We start from the raw sequence: 21,293 nt of genomic DNA, 5'->3' as shown, positions 1-21,293 counted from the left end.
TGATTCATTTGGTAGTTTTCAGGTCATTTACTTTTGATAATTGATTTTTTAAAAAGACCTTTAAAGTTCTTATTTTTAACAACAAAAGTGGTTTCACTTCACTCCTCTTTTCTCTTTATATGTGTATATAAAAGGGGAATGAATGTTTTGTGTTTATGGGTATCTAATTACTGTTTTGCAGTACGGCACGTTGCTTGCAAGTTGATGTGTATGTGTGAAGGCTCAGCTGCTTCAGAAGAAGCTATTCAAAGACAAATTTTGGTAAGTCCTAATTAAATCAGGAGAAAGTGCAGATTCAGTGAGAGAGTCATTATTCCTGTGTAGATGGTTGAAGTTAGTGTAAACCTGGAAGGGGGTTATATCCTTTAGTTCTGGCAATGTTACTTTTATAATAATTATATCTATTACAATTAAAGGTCTCAGCAGTACTGTAGTTGTTATTACAGTGATTTAGTGGACTAAATATTGAACTTATAATTCAGGATTTATGAAAAGTAAGGAAAATAATAAAAGGTAATAGTTTTCTGCTCCATCCCTTTCTACCCCCTGTCTTGCTTCCTAGAGGCAAGTATGTTTTTTTAGTGGAAAGTATTTTTCCTAGTGTTTTAAAACAATATTTTATTGAAAAGCTCAAATGTACACATGAAGTAGAAAAGATAATATGATTCCCCTATTTACCTATCACTCAGCTAGAGTAATCATCAACTCATGACCACTCTTGTTTCTTCTATATCTCCTCTAACAGCAAACCCCTGGCCCCATGGATTATTTTGAAATAAATCCAAAGAAGCATTATTTTTCCCATAAATATTTCAGTACATGTCTCTAAAAGACCGGATATCTTTTTTATTCAAACCCAATATCCATTATCATACCTGATAAAATTCAATAAAGATTTTTCTAAAATCATCAAATATCTAGTCTTCCCTCCCCCCAACTCTTCCCACCTCCCTCCCCCCACTTCTTTCCAGTTGGTTTTTTAGAATCAGGATTAAAGTCCACACCTTGTATTTTGTTAATATGTTCTATAGTTTACCTAAATTCTGGATTCTGATAACTGCATCCTTATGGTGTCATTTAATGTAGTACTTTGTCCTCTGTTTTTCCTGTAAACTGGTAGTTAGATTTAGAAGCTTGATCTGATTCAGGTTCATTTTTGTCAAGAATAATTCATAGGCGGTATGGTGTACTTCCATCAGGAGGCACTAATGTCTACTTGTCTCTTTTCTGTTGTGTTAGTGTCCTTTGATGATTATTGTCCCCAGATCCATTATTTCTGTGGGGGTCTGCATATTCTAATTCTGTAGTTATTTTGTTTATTAACTGGAATAGAGAGAAACTTTCATCAACTATTTGGTTACTCTGAAGTATATTTTGTATACGAAAGTCCTGACTCTTCCCCTTTATTTAACAGTTTTCAGAATAATGAGTTGATTCTGTAACATCCTTAAATGATGACTGAGTGGGTTTTTTTTTTTAAAGTATTACTGTGAACTCATGGATTTTAACATATTTAATGACTTTCAGTTCATTGTAGTTATTATGCTTATTGAAGCACAATGTCCTATTTTGGGCTGGAAGGAGCTTCTTTAAGTGATTCTGAGTCCTTTTGGCACGACCTCAGCAGTCTTTAATAGTTTCATTTGGTTTCCGATATGGCAAGATATCCAGGCTTATCTTGTATAGTTCCTACCCTAGACCTGGAATCAGCCATTCCTCTAAGGAGCTCTGCTTTCTTTTAGTGGAGAACGTTGTTTAGAACCCACAGTCTGGACGTCACAAATGCTCATTACTATTGCATTGATTATTGTTTCTAGACCTTTTTAGTGGACAGAGCTATGACATATATATTTTTTAAGAGAGAAAGTATATAATGAGTTCATACTGATATTTCCAATTGATATTTAGGATTATAGGGTTTTAGCTTCTTGATTTTATATTTGTGTGTCTTTGGTGCTAAAAATCTTGGTGCCTAACATTAAAGTAATGAATAACCTCTTTTATCCTAGAAAATGTATTTTTGAAACAGTTTCAGGATATAGCAATATCGATATTATTACTAAGAATGATTTCTAAAAACGTTTAGGAATTTTTTTGCACTTTTGTTCTTAGGATATACCTCACTAGGGATGTACAGTCAAAATATTGTGTTCATATTATTAAAATATCTTAAAATTACCTGAAATAATTCCTTTCCCTATGATTAAGCTATCGACTTGATATATAGCTAGGTTTATTTGCTTCTGCTTGCTTTTGATTTTTGTGATTGCTCCCACCTACCCATTTTGATTGAATTTTGTTTTATTTTATTTATTTATTTATGGCTGCATTGGGTCTTTGTTGCTGCACCCAGGCTTTCTCTGGTTGTGGCGAGCGGGGGCTACTCTTGTTGCGGTGCCTGGGCTTCTCATCACGGTGGCTTCTCTTTGTTATGGAGCACTAGCTCTACGCACGTGGGCTTCAGTAGTTGCAGCACGTGGGCTCAGTAGTTGCGGAACGTGGGCCCTAGGGTGCGTGGGCTTCAGTAGTTGTGGCGTGTGGGCTCAGTAGTTGTGGTGCACGGGCTTAGTTGCTCTGCGGCATGTGGGCTCTTCCTAGACCAGGGATCAAATCCATGTCCCCTGAATTGGCAGGCGGATTCTTAACCACTGCACCACCAGGGAAGTCCCTGAATTTTGTTTTATAATTATGTAAAATACTGACATGGTTCTGAGGTCAAGTCAAATCTAAAGGAAGTATATTCAGAGAAGTCTAGCTTCTATCTCTGTCCTCTTTACTCTGTTCCCTCCCTTCCCCTGTTGGTAACTATTTTGTTTATTTTATTGTTTATCCTTTTGATATGTGTGTATGTATGCATGTATGTATGACTTTATGTATTTTATTGAAGTATAGTTAATTTACAATAGGAGTTTCATGTGTACAACATAGTGATTCAATATTTTTATAGATTATACTCCATTTAAAGTTATTTCAAAATAATGGCTATATTTCCCTGTGCTGTGCAATATACCCTTGTTGCTTATTTATTTTATACATAATAGTTTGCATCTCTAAATCCCCAACCCCTTTCTTGTCCTTTCTTCCTTCCCTCTACCCACTGGTAACCACTAGTTTGTTCTCTATATCTGTGAGTTTGTTTCTGTTTTGTTATATATATTTGTTTGTCTTATCTTTTAGATTCCACATATAAGTGATAACATAGATTATTTGTCTTTCTCTCCTATTGTTTTTTTGAAACTTAAAAATATTTATTAATTCATTTATAATAACAATAATCAAGGTATTACGTGTCAGCATAAATCACATTTTTAGCAGAAAATATCTATATTTTCCAAAGCAAGAGAAAATATGTGAGAAGAGTGACATTGTTTTGCATTAAGTTCTTTTTACATAAAGTTACATCACATTTTTTTATTCAAACAGAAAGTCACAAAAATTATCATCATCCTCATCCGTTCACTCACTCCCATGTAATTAATATTTATTTCATCTTGATCTGTTGTTAGCACTTTTATGAATTCATCAGTTTTCCATTAGAGTTCAGAAAATGCTTATTCATTCAGTTCAGCAGTATAGTCAGTTACCAGAAACCTGTACTTATCAGAGTCTTTTCCATGAATTCCTTGAAGATGAAACCCTTTTATAGGAAAATTTTTTTTTTTTTTGTGGTACGCGGGCTTCTCACTGTCGTGGCCTCTCCTGTTGCAGAGCACAGGCTCCGGACGCGCAGGCTCAGCGGCCATGGCTCACGGGCCCAGCCGCTCTGCAGCATGTGGGATCTTCCCGGACTGGGGCACGAACCCGTGTCCCCTGCATCGGCAGGCGGACTGTCAACCACTGCGCCACCAGGGAAGCCCTATAGGAACATTTTTGCAAAAGAATCAGAGTACAGGCAGAACTGTCTGTAAATGACAAAAGACTTAAAAATGACCACGGTTAAAGATTTGATGGAAGTTCATAATAATGCAATTGACAAGGAAATCTAGTTATTTCTGACATATACATTTTAAAGTAATAACTAGAATTATGACTTATAACATTATACCAGAACATATAAGATTTTTAGGAATTTCATGTAATGTCTGAAACATTTATATTAACATATTTCCATACAAATAACCCAAAGAAAGTTTAGTATTAGTTTTTTTAAATTTAATTTTATTTTTTTAAATAGCAGCTTCTTATTAGTCATCAATTTTATACACATCAGTGTATATATGCCAATCCCAATCGCCCAATTCAGCACACCACCATCCCCACCCCACCGTGACTTTCCCCCCCTTGGTGTCCATACGTTTGTTCTCTACATCTGTGTCTCAACTTCTGCCTTGCAAACCAGTTCATATGTACCATTTTCTAGGTTCCACATACATGCGTTAATATACAATATTTGTTTTTCTTTTTCTGACTTACTTCACTCTCTATGACAGTCTCTGGATCCATTCACATCTCAGCAAATGACTCAATTTCGTTCCTTTTTATGGCTGAGTAATATTCCATTGTATATATGTACCACAACTTCTTTATCCATTTGTCTGTCGATGGGCATTTAGGTTGCTTCCATGCCCTGGCTACTTTAAATAGTGCTGCAGTGAACATTGGGGTGCATGTGTCTTTTTGAATTGTGGTTTTCTCTGGGTATATGCCGAGTAGTGGCATTGCTGGATCATATGGTAATTCTATTTTTAGTTTTTTAAGGAACCTCCATACTGTTCTCCATAGTGGCTATATCAGTTTACATTCCCACCAACAGTGCACGAGGTTTCCCTTTTCTCCACACCCTCTCCAGCATTTGTTGTTTGTAGATTTGCTGATGATGCCCATTCTAACTGGTGTGAGGTGATACCTCATTGCAGGTTTGATTTGCATTTCTCTAATAATTAGTGATGTTGAGCAGCTTTTCATGTGCTTCTTGGCCATCTGTATGTCTTCTTTGGAGAAATGTGTATTTAGGTCTTCTGACAGTTTTGGGATTGGGTTCTTTGTTTCTTTAATATTGAGCTGCATGAGCTGTTTATATATTTTGGAGATTAATCCTTTGTCCGTTGATTCGTTTGCAAATATTTTCTCCCATTCTGAGGGTTGTTTCTTCGTCTTGTTTATGGTTTCCCTTGCTGTGCAAAAGCTTTTAAGTTTCATTAGGTCCCATTTGTTTATTTTTGTTTTTATTTCCATTACTCTAGGAGGTGGATCAAAAGAGATCTTGCTCTGATTTATGTCAAAGTGTGTTCTGCCTGTTTTCCTCTAAGAGTTTTATAGTGCCCGGTCTTACATTTATGTCTCTAATCCATTTTGAGTTTATTTTTGTGTATGATGTTAGGGAGTGTTCTAATTTCATTCTTTTACATGTAGCTGTCCAGTTTTCCCAGCACCACTTATTGAAGAGACTGTCTTTTCTCCATTGTATATCCTTGCCTCCTTTGTCATAGATTAGTTGACCATAGGTGCGTGGGTTTATCTCTGGGCTTTCTATCTTGTTCCATTGATCTATGTTTCTGTTTTTGTGCCAGTACCATATTGCCTTGCTTACTGTAGCTTTATAGTATAGTCTGAAGTTAGGGAGTCTGATTCCTCCAGCTCTGTTTTATTCCCTCAGGACTGCTTTGGCTATTCGGGGTCTTTGGTGTCTCCATACAAATTTTAAGATTTTTTGTTCTAGTTATGTAAAAAATGCCATTTGTAATTTGATATGGATTGCCTTGAATCTGTAGATTGCTTTGGGTAATATAGTCATTTTCACAGTATTGATTCTTGAAATCCAAGAACATGGTATATCTCTCCATCTGTTGGTATCATCTTTTTTTTTTTTTTTTGGTATCATCTTTAATTTCTTCATCAGTGTCTTATAGTTTTTTGCATACAGATCTTTTAACTCCCTAGGTATGTTTATTCCTAGGTATTTTATTCTTTTTGTTGCAATGGTAAATGGGAGTGTTCTCTTAATTTCTCTTTCAGATTTTTCATCATTAGTATATAGGAATGCCAGAGATTTCTGTGCATTAATTTTGTATCCTGCAACTTTACCAAATTCATTGATTAGCTCTAGTAGTTTTCTGGTGGCATCTTTAGGGTACTCTATGTATAGTATCATGTCATCTGCAAACAGTGACAGTTTTACTTTTTCTTTTCCAATTTGTATTCCTTTTATTTCTTTTTCTTCTCTGATTTCCGTGGCTAGGAGTTGCAAAACTATGTTGAATAATAGTGGTGAGAGTGGACATCCTTGTCTTGTTCCTGATCTTAGAGGAAATGCTTTCAGTTTTTCACCATTGAGAATGATGTTTGTCATATATGGCCTCTATTATGTTGAGGTAGGTTCCCTCTCTGCCCACTTTCTGAAGTTTTTATCATAAATGGGTGTTGAGTTCTGTCAAAAGCTTTTTCTGCTTCCATTGAGATGATCATATGGTTTTTATTCTTCAGTTTGTTAATATGGTGTATCACATTGATTTGTGTATATTGAAGAATCCTTGCATCCCTGGGGTAAACCCCACTTTATCATGGTGTATGATTCTTTTAACGTGTTGTTGGATTCTGTTTGCTAGTATTTTTGCATCTGTATTCATCAGTGATATTGGTCTGTAGTTTTCTTTTTTTGTAGTATCTTTGCCTGGTTTTGGTATCTGGTTGATGGTGGCCTCATAGAGTGAGTTTGGGAGTGTTCCTTCCTCTGTGGTTTTTTGGAAGGGTTTGAGAAGGATGGGTGTTAGCTCTTTGCTAAATGTTTGATAGAATTCACCTGTGAAGCCATCTGGTCCTGGACTTTTGTTTGTTGGAAGATTTTTAATCACAGTTTCAATTTTATTACTTGTGATTGGTCTGTTCATATTTTCTGTTTCTTCCTGGTTCAGTCTTGCAAGGTTGTATACCTTTCTAAGAATTTGTCCATTTCTTCCAGGTTGTCCATTTTATTGGCATTAGAGTTGCTTGTAGTAGTCTCTTAGTATGCTTTGTATTTCTGCGGTGTCTGTTGTAACTTCTCCTTTTTCATTTCTAATTTTATTGATTTGAGTCCTCTCTCTCTTTTTCTTGATGAGTTTGGCTAATGGTTTATCAATTTTGTTTATCTTCTCAAAGAACCAGCTTTTGGTTTTATTGATCTGTGCTATTGTTTTCTTTGTTTCTATTTCATTTATTTCTGGTCTGATCTTTGTGATTTCTTTCCTTCTGCTAACTTTGGGTTGTGTTTGTTCTTCTTTCTCCAGTTCCTTTAGGTGTAAGGTTAGATCGTTTATTTGAGGCTTTTCTTGTTTCTTGAGGTAGGCTTGTATAGCTATAAACTTCCCTCTTGGAACTGCTTTTGCTGCATCCCATAGGTTTTGGATTGTGTTTTTATTGTCATTTGTCTCTATGTACTTTTTGATGTCCTCTTTGATTTCTTCAGTGATCTCTTGGTTATTTAGTAATGTATTGTTTAGCCTCCATGTGATTGTGTTTTTTATGTTTTTCTCCCTGTAGTTCATTTCTAATCTCATAGCGTTGAGGTCAGAAAAGATGCTTGATGTGATTTCAATTTTCTTAAATTTACTGAGGCTTGATTTGTGACCCAAGATGTGATCTATCCTGGAGAATGTTCCGTGCTCACTTGAGAAGAAAGTGTAATTGCTGTTTTTGGATGGAATGTCCTACAAATATCAATTACATCTATGTGGTCTATTGTGTCATTTAAAGCTTGTGTTTCCTTGTTTATTTTCATTTTGGATGATCTGTCCATTGGTGTAAGTGAGGTGTTAAATTCCCCCACTATTATTGTGTTACTGTCAATTTCCTCTTTTATAGCTGTTCGCAGTTGCCTTATGTATTGAAGTGCTCCTATGTTGGGTGCATATATATTTATGATTGTTATATCTTCTTCTTGGATTGATCCCTTGATCATTATGTAGTGTCCTTCCTTGTCTCTTGTAATATTCTTTATTTTAAAGTCTATTTTATCTGATATGAGTATTGTTACTCCAACTTTCTTTTGATTTCCATTTGCATGGAATATCTTTTTCCATCCCCTCACTTTCAGTCTGTATGTGTCCCTAGGTCTGAGGTGGGTCTCTTGTAGACAGCTTATAGATGGATCTTGTGTTTGTATCCATTCAGCAAGCCTGTGTCTTTTGGTTGGAGCATTTAATCCATTTACGTTTAAGGTAATTAATGATATGTATGTTCCTGTGACCATTTTCTTAATTGTTTTGGGTTTGTGTTTGTAGGTCCTTTTCTTCTCTTGTGTTTCCCACTTAGAGAAGTTCCTTTAGCTTTTGTTGTAGAGCTGGTTTGGTGGTGCTGAATTCCCTTAGCTTTTGCTTGTCTGTAAAGCTTTTGATTTCTCCATAGAATCTGAATGAGATCCTTGCCCGGTAGAGTAATCTTGGTTATAGGTTCTTCACTTTCATCACTTAAAAGAGTATCGTGACACTCCCTTCTGGCTTGTGGAGTTTCTGCTGAGAAATCAGCTGTTAACCTTATGGGAGTTCTCTGGTATGCTATTTGTCATTTTTCCCTTACTGCTTTCAATAATTTTTCTTTGTCTTTAATTTTTGCCAATTTGATTACTATGTGTCTCGGCGTGTTTCTGCTTGGGTTTATACTGTATGGGACTTGTTGCGCTTCCTGGACTTGGGTGGTTATTTCCTTTCCCATGTTAGGGAAGTTTTCGACTATAATGTCTTCAAATATTTTCTCTCGTCCTCTCTCTCTCTCTTCTCCTTCTGGGACCCCTATAATGCGAAAGTTGTTGCATTTAATGTTGTCCCACAGGTCTCTTAGGCTGTCTTCATTTCTTTTCATCCTTTTTTCTTTATTCTGTTCTGCAGCTGTGAATTCCATCATTCTGTCTTCCAGGTCACTTATCCGTTCTACTGCCTCACTTATTCTGTTATTGATTCTTTCTAATGTAGTTTTCATTTCAGTTATTGTATTCTTCATCTCTGTTTGTTTGTTCTTTAATTCTTCTTGGTCTTTGTTAAATGTTTCTTGCATCTTCTCGATCTTTGCCTCCATTCTTTTTCTGAGGTCCTGGATCATCTTCACTCTCATTCTGAATTCTTTTTCTGGAAGGTTGCCTATCTCCACTTCATTTAGATTTTTTTTGGGGGGGTTATCTTGTTCCTTCATGTGGTACAAATCCCACTTGGCTTCAAAGTCTGATTCTCTAGGAATTCCTCCTTCTGTTGCCGGACCCCCAGGTTGGGAAGCCTGACATGCGGTTCAGAACCTTCATTCCAGTGGGTGGACTTCTGTTGTATAAGTGTTCTCCAGTCTGTGAGTCACCCACCCAGCAGTTATTGGATTGGATTTTACTGTGATTGCGCCCCTCCTACCGTCTCATTGTGGCTTCTCCTTTGTCTTTGGATGTGGGGTATCTTTTTTGGTGAGTTCCAGTGTCTTCCTGTCGATGATTTCCAGCAGCTCGTTGTGATTCTGGTGTTCTCACAAGAGGGAGTGAGAGCACGTCCTTCTGCTCCACCATCTTGTTTCCTCTCTCTACTTTTGCTTTTTAAATATAAGCAAATAGGTATTTATTCATATCTCTACCTGCCCCGAGTGTCTTAGATAATTGGTAGTATTCCATACGTATACTTTTCTCCACCTTTTTTTTTACCCAATTTAACATTATATCTGACAGATCACTCCATAGCAGTATATAGAGATATGCGTTTTCTTTTGTTTTTAGCTACATAGCATTCAGTTGGTGCATGTAACTTGTCATATTTAAGCAGCCCTCTTTGATGGACATTTGGATGTTGCAGTGAATTGCCTTGTGCATATATCTTTTCCTATTTTAAGGCTATTGCTTGTAACCATTTTTGTTTTTACTTCTCACGTTTACTTTCATATATCTTAATCATATGGTTGTATCACTGTATTAGTTTGCTAGGGGTGCCATAACAAAATACTATACAGTGGGTGGTCTAAACAGTAGAAATTTATTTTCCCACAATTGTGTCCAAGATCATGATCCAAAATCAAGTCCAGGATCAAGGTGTTGGAAGGTTTGTTTTCTCCTGAGGCCTCTCTCCTTGGCTTGCAGATGGCTGCCTTTTCTCTGTGTCCTCATATGGCATTTCCTCTGTGTGGGCACACACCTGGTGTCCCTTTGTGTGTCCAAATTTCTTCTTAAAAGGACACCAGTCAGATTGGATTGGGGCACACCTAATGGTGTCATTTTAACGTCATCATTTTCTTAAAGGCCCTATCTTTAAATACAGTCACATTCTGAGGTACTGGGAGCTGGGACTTCAACTTATGAATTTTTTGGTGGGAGGGGTCGACACAATTCAGCCTACAATAATTAAATCTTGATTTATCAGCTCCATATATGATCTGTTTCTTTCTGTTATGATAGATGAAGATTTATCTCATCATATATTACCTCCCCTACTCCTTTCAGTTTTTGTTAATGATACTGTTTTTAATTTATTTTATTTATTATTATTTTAATTGAAATTTATTTATTTTAATATATTTAAGTTTTTATTTCTCCATCAGTTTTGGAGAGTATATCTTTACTTTCAACTCTGTGAAGATATTAGTACCTTTATCATTCTCTCTCCCTTTCCCCACCATTACCCTTCCAACTTCTGTTACCTCTCACATTTGCATTTTTGGCTTTATTGATTTCAAAGAATGGAACCTAAAAGGAGCATTTTATCGATTATGACTACTGTTTAATTCTGTGGATAATAATGGTATTTCTCTTTTTATGTTTCCATCTACTTGCTGTCTTAATTCTATTTCCTTAGGTATTCTGTTTGTTGAGTGTGATGTCCTTTCATATTATTGGTTACCCTCAAACATTTGGTGATTCTTGCTTATATTTAATTTGAGATTCCTTGATAGTCTTCTGTGTCACACTATTTACTGTAACTGAATCCAGTGACTGATGGAGAATTAAGACCAGAGGTTTTGCATTGACCTGTGTTGTCAGCCACCTGGAACTCTGTTTTTCTCTAGCCTAAGTGATTGTACTTTACTGTTCCTTTCTGGGGAGGAGGGGAGAATATATCTGTTGGGGATGAAGCCTACTGCCTGATACTCCTCCTGTTCATATCCAGAATGTTTCCACATTTTGCATTTTCGTGCATTTTAGGATATGGGATTTTGCCTCATTCCATTTGCTGTTTTTCAGAGGTTCTTCATAATTTCATATCAACTGAAAATGCCCCTTATTTTTCAGGACTATTATTCATAAGAAAAATATGTATATTTTTCTTTTATTTCTAGAAAATATATATAAATCCCTAGAAAGGATATATATATATATATACTATATCATATAAATATATATATATATCCTTTCTAGGGGTTCATAGTATATAAAATTTATAGTATATATTATATATATATATCATAGTATGTACTATATACACATCATTTCTAGGGATTTATAATAGAAGGGGTGGCTGTAGTGTGTGCTCAATCCTCTATCTTGATTCAGTCCTTGTTTGCTTCCACAGTATTTGTGCATATTACTTAACTATTTATTTAGGTGTCGGTCAGTTATAATACTGTGAGCTTCTTCACGGTGCCTGGCATGTAAAGGATACATAATAAACGTTTGCTGGATTAAGAAAAATTTTATTAGAGACATAGTTAAAAACTAGAACCGAGGTATGTTGACTTACAGTCTAGTGCTTATCATATAACTTTCTTCAAGTATGTGAGGCATTAAGTTTTTCTTTTTAAGATGGTGGTAGGAGTTTATTAATTTATTTTTGCTGTGTTGTGTCTTCGTTTCTGTGCGTCGGCTTTCTCTAGTTGTGGCAAGCGGGGGCCACTCTTCATGGTGGTGCGTGGGCCTCTCGCTATCGCGGCCTCTCTTGTTGTGGAGCACAGGCTCCAGACGCGCAGGCTCAGTAGTTGTGGCTCACAGGCCTAGTTGCTCCGTGGCATGTGGGATGCTCCCAGACCAGGGCTCGAACCCGTGTCCCTTGCATTAGCAGGCAGATTCTCAAGCCCCGCGCCACCAGGGAAGCCCCAGGCATTAAGTTTTAGAACTTTCTCTTCCTGTCTAAATTATCTCAATGTTTTCTTTTAGTATTTTCTTAGAAGATGTGTTTTCAAGTATATTAATTTTTTATTATTGCTTTTCTTAAGACCGTTTCTCTTTAATTATGGAGTTCTGAGCAGAGCACAGAAGTCTAATAAATGCTGTTAGTTTTTTGTTTTCTGTGGATTACACTACTGAATATGAACAGAGGATTAAATATTTTCTCCAATAATCCTCAGTCAGTTTTGAAGAGGTGTGAGTTTTTAAAAATTATTTTCTAACTTCTTTCTTCCAGCTGAATATGAAAACAGGAAAAGGATGGGTGGATGGTGGAAATGCTGTGATCGCTGATGAATTTTTTCAAGCTGCCATGGCTGTAAGTTACCATTGATTTTTAGCTGTGGCAGTTATTAGTAACAATTGTGGTTATTCTCATCATTACATTGTATTGTGGTTTATTTTCCAGGGTCTGGAGAAGTTATATGTCAAATTAATGCAGAGTTGCTCCACTGAGGTCCATGTGACTATGCAGAAGACTGCTACGGAGAGTGACCTTTTCAGAGTGCTTTCTTACCAAGCAGAGTCAGTAGGTATCATAGTCAGTAGGGCCTCACAGTGGGGCATTTTATATACGTAAATGCAAAAGTGATGACATATAACCTATTAGAAGAAAGTCAGGTGTCATTGGTCTTTTATAGGATATTATATTTGGCCTTTTTAATCTCTGTTTTATATCTGAAGGTGACATTACTAATGGTGATTAGTACCTATCGGGGTGGGTGAGATTGAAAAGACTTATATAACTAATCATCATTTTCAACCACTGCATGTAATACCTATCATTTATTTGTGGCAGTGGCTTCTACTTGAAATACCTGTCTCTGTGGATATCTTACATTCACAGTCTACCTAAAATATTTGCCCAAAAAGAGCCTTCACATTTGCAGTTATTCTGGGTTGTTCGCTGATGTTTTCTAAAAGTCTGCTGGTGTCAGTGTTCAGAGTTGTACTTTACCTCAGTTTGGCTTGTGGGTTTTCTTCTTTTGTCACCATGCAGTTAGGTGTGCATTTTCAGTTGAAAAAATGTAAGCTGTGATGAGTTTACTCTCTGAAATTATGTAATTCTAGAAATGAAAGAGACCTTAAGAATCATTTAGCGTAATCTTAGTTTTATTTCTTAACATCTTCATTGAGATATTTATAATTTGTATACTATAAAATTAACACATTTTAAATGTACAATTCAATGGTTTTAGTATATTCATAGAATTGTACAACCTTCACCACAGTCTTAAGTTTAAAACATTTTCATTACCCCAAAAGAAACCCCCTATCCATTAGCAGTCACACCCTATTCCTCCTGACCCCAGCACTAGCAACCACTAATATACTTTCTGTCTTTATAGATTTACCTGTTCTGGGCATTTCATATAAATGAAATCATACTATATTTGATCTTTTGTGATTAGCTTCTTTTACTTAGCATGTTTTCAAGGTTCATCTATGTTGTAGCATGTATCAATATTTTTATTACTAAATAATATTATACTGTATGGATATACCAGATTTTGTTTATCCATTCATCTATTGATGAACATTTGGATTGTTTCCAGTTTGGGGCTATTATGAATAACTCTACTGTGAACATTCATGTACATATTTTTGTGTGTACATTTTTACATTTCTCTTGGATATATACCTTGGAGTAGAATTGCTGAATAACATTATTACTCTATGTTTAACCTATTGTGAAACTGCCAGACTGTTTTCCACTGTGGCTGTACCATTTTACACTGCCACTAGTCTCTGAGGGCTCCAATTTCTGCATATCTTTGAGTTTTATAGATTTAGCACTTACATTTAGGTCTTTGATCCATTTCAAGTTAATTTTTGAGTATGGCATGAGGTTGGAGTCCAGCTGCATTCTTTTGCATATAGCTATCCAGTTGTCCCAGCACCATTTATTGAAAAGACTATTCTTTCCCCATTGAATGGTCTTAGCACTCTTGTCAAAAATTGATTCTGGCGAGGCTCTGGAACTCTTATTTGACTTTGTGGCGTGGAGAGTTTGTGAGGTGGTGTTATCCCGATTTTACAAATGAGGAGCCTGAAGCTCAGATAGAATGCCCTAAAACCAATAACACATTGAGTAAATAATACTTAAATAAGAAGGCTACTAGAGGAGAACTTCAGGATGGCAGAGGAGTAAGACGTGGAGATCACCTTCCTCCCCACACATACATCAGAAATACATCTACATGTGGAACAACTCCTACAGAACACCTACTGAATGCTGAAGAAGACCTCAGACTTCCCAAAAGGCAAGAAACTCCCCACGTACCTGGGTAGGGCAGAAGAATAAAGAAAAAACAGAGACAAAAGAATAAGGATGGGACCTGGACCTCTGGGAATGAGCTGTGAAGGAGGAAAAGTTTCCACACACTGGGAAGCCCCTTCCCTGGTGGAGACAGCAGGTGGTCAGGGGGGAAGGTTTGGGGCCGTGGAGGACAGCGCAGCAACAGAGGTGCAGAGGGCAAAGCAGAGAGATTCCCACACAGAGGATTGGTGCAGACCAGCACTCACCAGCCTGAGAGGCTTGTCTGTTCACCTGCTGGGACGGGCGGGGGCTGGGAGCTGAGGCTCCGGCTTTGGAAGACAGATCCCAGGGAGAGGACCGGGGTTGGCTGTGTGAACACAGCCTGAAGGGGGCTAGTGTGCCACAGCTAGCCAGGAGGAAAAAGTCTGGAACTGCCTAAGAGGAAGGAGACCACTGTTTTGGGGTGCACGAGGAGAGGGGATTCAGAGCACCACCTAAACAAGCTCGAGAGACGGGTGTGAGCTGCGGCTATCAGCGCGGGCACCAGAGATGGGCATGAAACGCTAAGGCTGCTGCTGCAGCCACCAAGAAGCCAGTGTGCAAGCACAGGTCACTATCCACACCTCCATTTCCAGGAGCCCGTGCAGCCTGCCACTGCCTGGGTCCTGTGATCCAGGGACAACTTCCCTGGGAGAAGACACGGCATGCCTCAGGCTGTTGCAACGTCATGTTGGTGGTCTCTGCTGCCGCTGGCTTGCCCCACATTCCATAACCCTCCCTCCCCCCGGCCTGAGTGAGCCAGAGCCCCCTAATCAGCTGCTACTTTAACCCCGTCCTGTCTGAGTGCAGAACAGACACGCTCAGGTGACCTACACACAGAGGCGGGTCCAAATCCAAAGCTGAACCCCAGGAGCTGTGTGAACAAAGAAGAGAAAGGGAAATTTCTCCCAGCAGCCTCAGGAGCAGCGGATTAAATCTCCACAGTCAACTTAATGTACCCTGCATCTGTGGAATACTTGAATAGACAACGAATCATCCCAAAATTGAGGCGGTGGACTTTGGGAGCAACTGTAGACTTGTGGTTTGCTTTCTGCATCTAATTTGTATCTGGTTTTATGTTTATCTTAGTTTAGTATTTAGAGTTTATTATCATTGGTAGATTTGTTTATTGATTTGGTTGTTCTCTTCCTTTTCCTTATATATATATATATATATATATATATATAGATAGATAGATAGGTAGATACTTTTTTCCTTTTTCTCTTTTGGTGAGTGTGTATGTGTACACTTCTTTGTGTGATATTTTTCTATATACCTTTGCTTTTACCGTTTGTTCTAGGGTTCTGTTTGTCCTTTTTTTTTTTTAGTAGAGATTTTAGTGCTTGTTATCATTGGTGGATATTTTTTTGGTTTGGTTGCTCTCTTCTTTCTTTTTTTCTTGCTTTGCTTCTGAGCCGTGTAGCTGACAGGGTCTTGGTGTTATGGCAGGGTGTCATGCCTTGCCTCTGAGGTGGGAGAGCCAAGTTCAGGACATTGGTCCACCAGAGACCTCCCGGCTCCACGCAATATCAAACAGCGATAGCTCTCCTGGATATCTCCGTCTTGACGATAAGACCCAGCTCCACTCAACGAACAGCAAGCTACAGTGCTGGACACCCTATGCCAAACAACTAGCAAGACAGGAACACAACCCCACCCATTAGCAGAGAGGCTGCCCAAAATCATAATAAGGTCACAGACACCCCAAAACACACCACTGGTCACGATCCTGGCCAGCAGAAAGACAAGATCCAGCCTCATCCACCAGAACACAGACACCAGGCCGCTCCACTAGGAAGCCTACAGAACCGACTGAACCAACCTTAGCCACTGGGGGCAGACAACAAAAACAACGGGAACTATGAACCTGCAGCTTGCGAAAAGGAGACCCCAAACAGAGTAAGTTAAGCAAAATGAGAAGACAGAGAAACACACAGCAGATGAAGGAGCAAGGCAAAAACCCATGAGACCAAACAAATGAAGAGGAAATAGGCAGTCTACCTGAAGAAGAATTCAGAATAGTAACAGTAAAGATGATCCAAAATCTTGGAAATAGAATGGAGAAGATATAAGAAACCTTTAACAAGGACCTAGAAGAACTAAGAGTAAACAATGATGAATAACACAATAAATGAAATTCAAAATTCTCTAGAAGGGATCAATAGGAGAATAACTGAGGCAGAAGAATGGATAAGTGACCTGGAAGGTAAAATAGTGGAAATAACTACAGCAGAGCAGAATAAAGAAAAAAGAATGAAAAGAATTGAGGAGAGTCTCAGAGACCTCTGGGACAACATTAAACGCACCAACATTCAAATAATAGGTATCCCGGAAGAAGAAGAGAAAAAGAAAGGGACTGACAAAATATTCGAAGAGATTATAGTTGAAAACTTCCCTAATATGGGAAAGGAAATAGTTAATCAAGTCCACGAAGCACAGAGGATCCCATATACAATAAATCCAAGGAGAAACATGCCAAGGCACATGTTAATCAAACTATCAAAAATTAAATACAAAGAAAAAATATTAAAAGCAGCAAGGGAAAAACAACAAATAACATGGAAGGGAATCCCCATAAGGTTAACAGCTGATGTTTCAGCAGAAACTCTGCAAGCCAGAAGGGAGTGGCAGGACATATTTAAAGTGATGAAAGGGAAAGACCTACAGCCAAGATTACTCTAGCCAGCAAGGATCGCATTCCGATTTGATGGAGAAATTAAAACCTTTACAGACAAGCAAAAGCTAAGAGAATTCAGCACCATTAAGACAGCTTTATAACATATGCTAAAGGAAATTCTCTAGGTAGGAAATACAAGAGAAGGAAAAGACCTACAGTAACACACCCAAGACAACTAAAAATGAAAATAGGAACATACATATTGATAACTACCTTAAATGTAAATGGATTAAATGCTCCAACCAAAAGACATAGACTGGCTGAATGGATACAAAAGCAAGACCCGTATATATGCTGGGTCACTTCAGACCTAGGGACACATACAGACAGAAAGTGAGGGGATGGAAAAAGATATTCCATACAAAGGGAAATCAGAGGAAAGCTGGAGTAGCAATTCTCATATCAGACAAAAGAAAACTTAAAGAGTATTACAAGAAACAAAGAAGGACACCGTGTAATGATCAAGGGATCAATCCAAGAAGAAGATATAACAATTGTAAATATGTATGCACCCAAAATAGGAGCATCTCAATACATAAGGGATATGCTAACAGCCATATAAGGGGAAATCGACAGTAACACACTCTTAGTAGGGGACTTTGACACCCCTTTCACCAATGGACAGATTATCGAAAATGAAAATAAATAAGGAAACACAAGCTTTAAATATATTAAACAAGATCGACTTATTTGATGTTTATAGGAAATTCCAACCAAAAACAACAGAATACAGTTTCTTCTCCAGTACTCATGGAACATTCTCCAGGATAGATCATATCTTGGGTCAGAAATCAAGCCTTGGTAAATTTAAGAAAATTGAACTTGTATCAAGTATCTTTTCCGACCACAGTGCTATGAGAGTAGGTATCAGTTACAGGGAAAAATCTGTAAAAAATACAGACACATGGAGGCTAAACAATACACTATTTAATAACCAAGGGATCACTGTGGAAATCAAGAAATACCTAGAAACAAATGACAATGAAAACAGGATGGCCCAAAACGTATGGCATGCAGCAAAAGCAGTTCTAAGAGGGAAGTTTATTGCAATACAATCCTACCTTAAGAAACAAGAAACATCTCAAACAACCTAACCTTTCACGTAAATCAGTTAGAGAAGAAGAAAAAACACCCAAATGTAACAGATGGAAAGAAATCATAAAGATTAGATCAGAAATAAATGAAAAAGAAATGAAGGAAACAGCAAAGATCAATGAAACTAAAAGCTGGTTCTTTGAGAAGATAAACAAAATTGATAAACCATCAGCCAGACTCTTCAAGAAAAAAAGGGAGAAGACTCAATAAAATTAGAAATGAAAAAGGAGAAGTAACAACTGACACTCCAGAAGTACAACGGATCATGAGAGATTAGTACAAGCAACTATATGCCAGTAAAATAGACAACCTGCAAGAAAGGGACAAATTCTTAGAAAAGCACAACCTTCTGAGACTGAACGAGGAAGAAATAGAAAACGTAAACAGAGCAATCACAAGCACTGTAATTGAGACTGATTAAAAATCTTCAAACAAACAAAAGCCCAGGACGAGATGGCCTGACAGGCGAATTCTATCAAAAACTTAGAGAAGGGCAAACACCTATCCTTCTCAAACTCTTCCAAAATATAGCATAGGGAACGACACTCCCAAACTCATTCTATGAGTCCGCCATCACCCTGATACCAAAATCAGACAAAGACATCACAAAGAAAGAAAACTACAGGCCAATATCACTGATGAACATAGATGCAAAAATCGTTAACAAAATACTAGCAAACAGAATCCAACAGCACATTAAAAGGATCATACACCATGATCAAGTGGGGTTTATCCCAGGAATGCAAGGATTCTTCAGTATATGCAAATCAATCAATATGGTAAACCATATTAACAAATGGAAGGAGAAAATCCATATGATCATCTCAATAGATACAGAAAAAGCTTTTGACAAAATTCAGCACACATTTATGGTAAAAACCCTCCAGAAAGTAGGCATAGTGGGAACTTACCTCAACGTAATAAAGGCCATATATGACAAACCCGCAGCCAACGTCGTTCTCAGTGGTGAAAAACTGAAACGATTTCCACTAAGATCAGGAAGAAGACAAGGTTGTCCACTCTCGCCACTGTAACTCAAAATAGTTTTGGAAGTCTTAGCCACAGCACTCAGAGAAGAAAAAGAATGAAAATGAATCCAAATCGGAAGAGAAGAAGTCAAGCTGTCACTGTTTGCAGATGACATGATACTATGCAAAGAGAATCCAAAAGATGCTTCCAGAAAACTACTAGAGCTAATCAGTGAATTTGGTAAAGTAGCAGGATACAAAATTAATGTACAGAAATCTCTTGCATTCCTATACACTGAGGAAGAAAAATCTGAAATAGAGATTAAGGAAACACCCTCATTTACCACTGCAACAAATAGAATAAAATAGCTAAGAGTAAACCTACCTAAGGAGACAAAAGACATGTATGTAGAAAACTGTTAAGACACTAATGAAAAAAATTAAAGATGATACAACCAGATGGAGAGCTATATTACGTTCTTGGATTGGAAGAATCAGCATTGTGAAAATGACTGTACTACCCTAAGCAATCTACAGATTCAATGCAATCCCTCTTAACTTCCCAATGGTATTTATCACAGGACTGGAACAAAAAATTTCACAATTTGTAGGGAAACACAAAAGACTCCGATTAGCCAAAGCAGTCTTAAGAAAGAAAAACAGAGTTGTAGGAATCAGGCTCCCGGTCTTCAGACTATAGTACAAAGCTACAGTAATCAAGACAGTATGGTACTGGCACACAAGCAGAAATATAGATCAATGGAACAGGATAGAAAGCCCAGAGATAAACCCACGCACATATGGTCACCTTATTTTTGATAAAGGAGGCAAGAATATACAATGGAGAAAAGACAGCCTCTTCAATATGTGGTGCTCGAAAAACTGGACAGCTACATATAAAGGAATGAAATTAGAATACTCCCCAACACCACGCACAAAAATCAGCTCAAAATGGATCAAAGACCTAAATGTAAGGCCAGGCACTATCAAACTCTTAGAGGAAAACATAGGCAGAACACTCTGACATAAATCACAGCAAGATCCTTTTTGGCCCACCTCCTTGAGAAATGGAAATAAAAACAAAAATAAACAAAGGGTACCTAATGAAAGTTAAAAGCTTTTGCACAGCAAAGGAAACCATAAACAAGACCAAAAGACAACTCTCAGAATGGGAGAAAATATTTGCAAGCAAAGCAACTGAGAAAGGATTAATCTCCAAAATTTACAAGCAGCTCATGCAGCTCAATATCAAAAAAACAAACAACCCAATCCAAAAATGAGCAGAAGACGTAAATAGACATTTTTGCAAAGAAGATATACAGATTTCCATCAGACACATGAAAGGATGCTGAACATCACTAATCATTAGAGAAATGCAAATCAAACCTACACTGAGGTATCACCTCACACTACTCAGAATACCAGCATCAAAAAATCTAGAGACAGTAGATGCTGGACAGGGTGTGGAGAAAAGGGAACCCTCTTGCACTGTTGGTGGGAATGTAAATTGATAACAGCCACTATGGAGGACAGTATGGAGGTTCCTTAAAACTACAACCGTGCAATCCCACTACTGGGCATATACCCTGAGAAAATCATAATTCAGAAAATGTCATGTACCACAGTGTTCATTGCAGCTCTATTTACAATAGCCAGGACATTGAAGCAACCTAAGTGTCAGTCAACAGATGAATGGATAAAGAAGATGTGGCAGATATATACAGTGGAATATTATTCTGCCAGATATATACAGTGGAATATTATTTAGCCATAAAAAGAAAGAAAACTGAGTTATTTGTAGTGAGGTGGATGGACGTAGAGTGTGTCATACAGAGTGAAGTAAGTCAGAAAGAGAAAAACAAATACTGTATGCTTACACATATATATGGAATCTAAAAAAAAAAAAGAGGACTGAAGAACCTAGGGCCAGGGCAAGAATAAAGATGCAGACATAGGGAATGGACTTAGGACACAGGGAGGGGAAACGGTAAGCTGGGAGGAAGTGAGAGAATGGCACGGACATATATACAGTACAAAATGTAAAATAGATAGCTAGTGAGAAGCAGCTACATGGCACAGGGAGATCAGCTCGGTGCTTTGTGATCACCTAGAGGGGTGGGATAGGGAGGGTGGGAGGGAAGCGCAAGAGGGACGAGATATGGGAATATATATGTATAGCTGAATCATTTTGTTATAAAGCAGAAAGTAACACAGCATTGT

General features: G+C 37.7%; 1 protein-coding gene across 5 annotated transcripts in view; it reads left to right on the top strand.

The window, feature by feature from the left end:
* TEX11 (testis expressed 11) overlaps positions 1–21,293 on the top strand; it is a 373,435-nt gene that overhangs the window by 70,205 nt on the left and 281,937 nt on the right. For all 5 annotated transcript variants that reach the window (XM_079911723.1, XM_079911722.1, XM_079911724.1 and 2 more), the window contains exons 5-7: positions 182–261; positions 12,273–12,353; positions 12,444–12,563. In XM_079911723.1, coding sequence (XP_079767849.1) covers positions 182–261; positions 12,273–12,353; positions 12,444–12,563 — 281 coding nt within the window. The remainder of the gene's footprint in view (positions 1–181; positions 262–12,272; positions 12,354–12,443; positions 12,564–21,293) is intronic.

Source organism: Stenella coeruleoalba (genome assembly GCF_951394435.1).
Source record: "Stenella coeruleoalba genome assembly, chromosome: X".
NCBI lineage: Eukaryota > Metazoa > Chordata > Mammalia > Artiodactyla > Delphinidae > Stenella > Stenella coeruleoalba.
The sequence above is the reverse complement of the archived record's forward strand: the minus strand, read 5'-3'. Positions and strand labels throughout refer to the sequence as shown.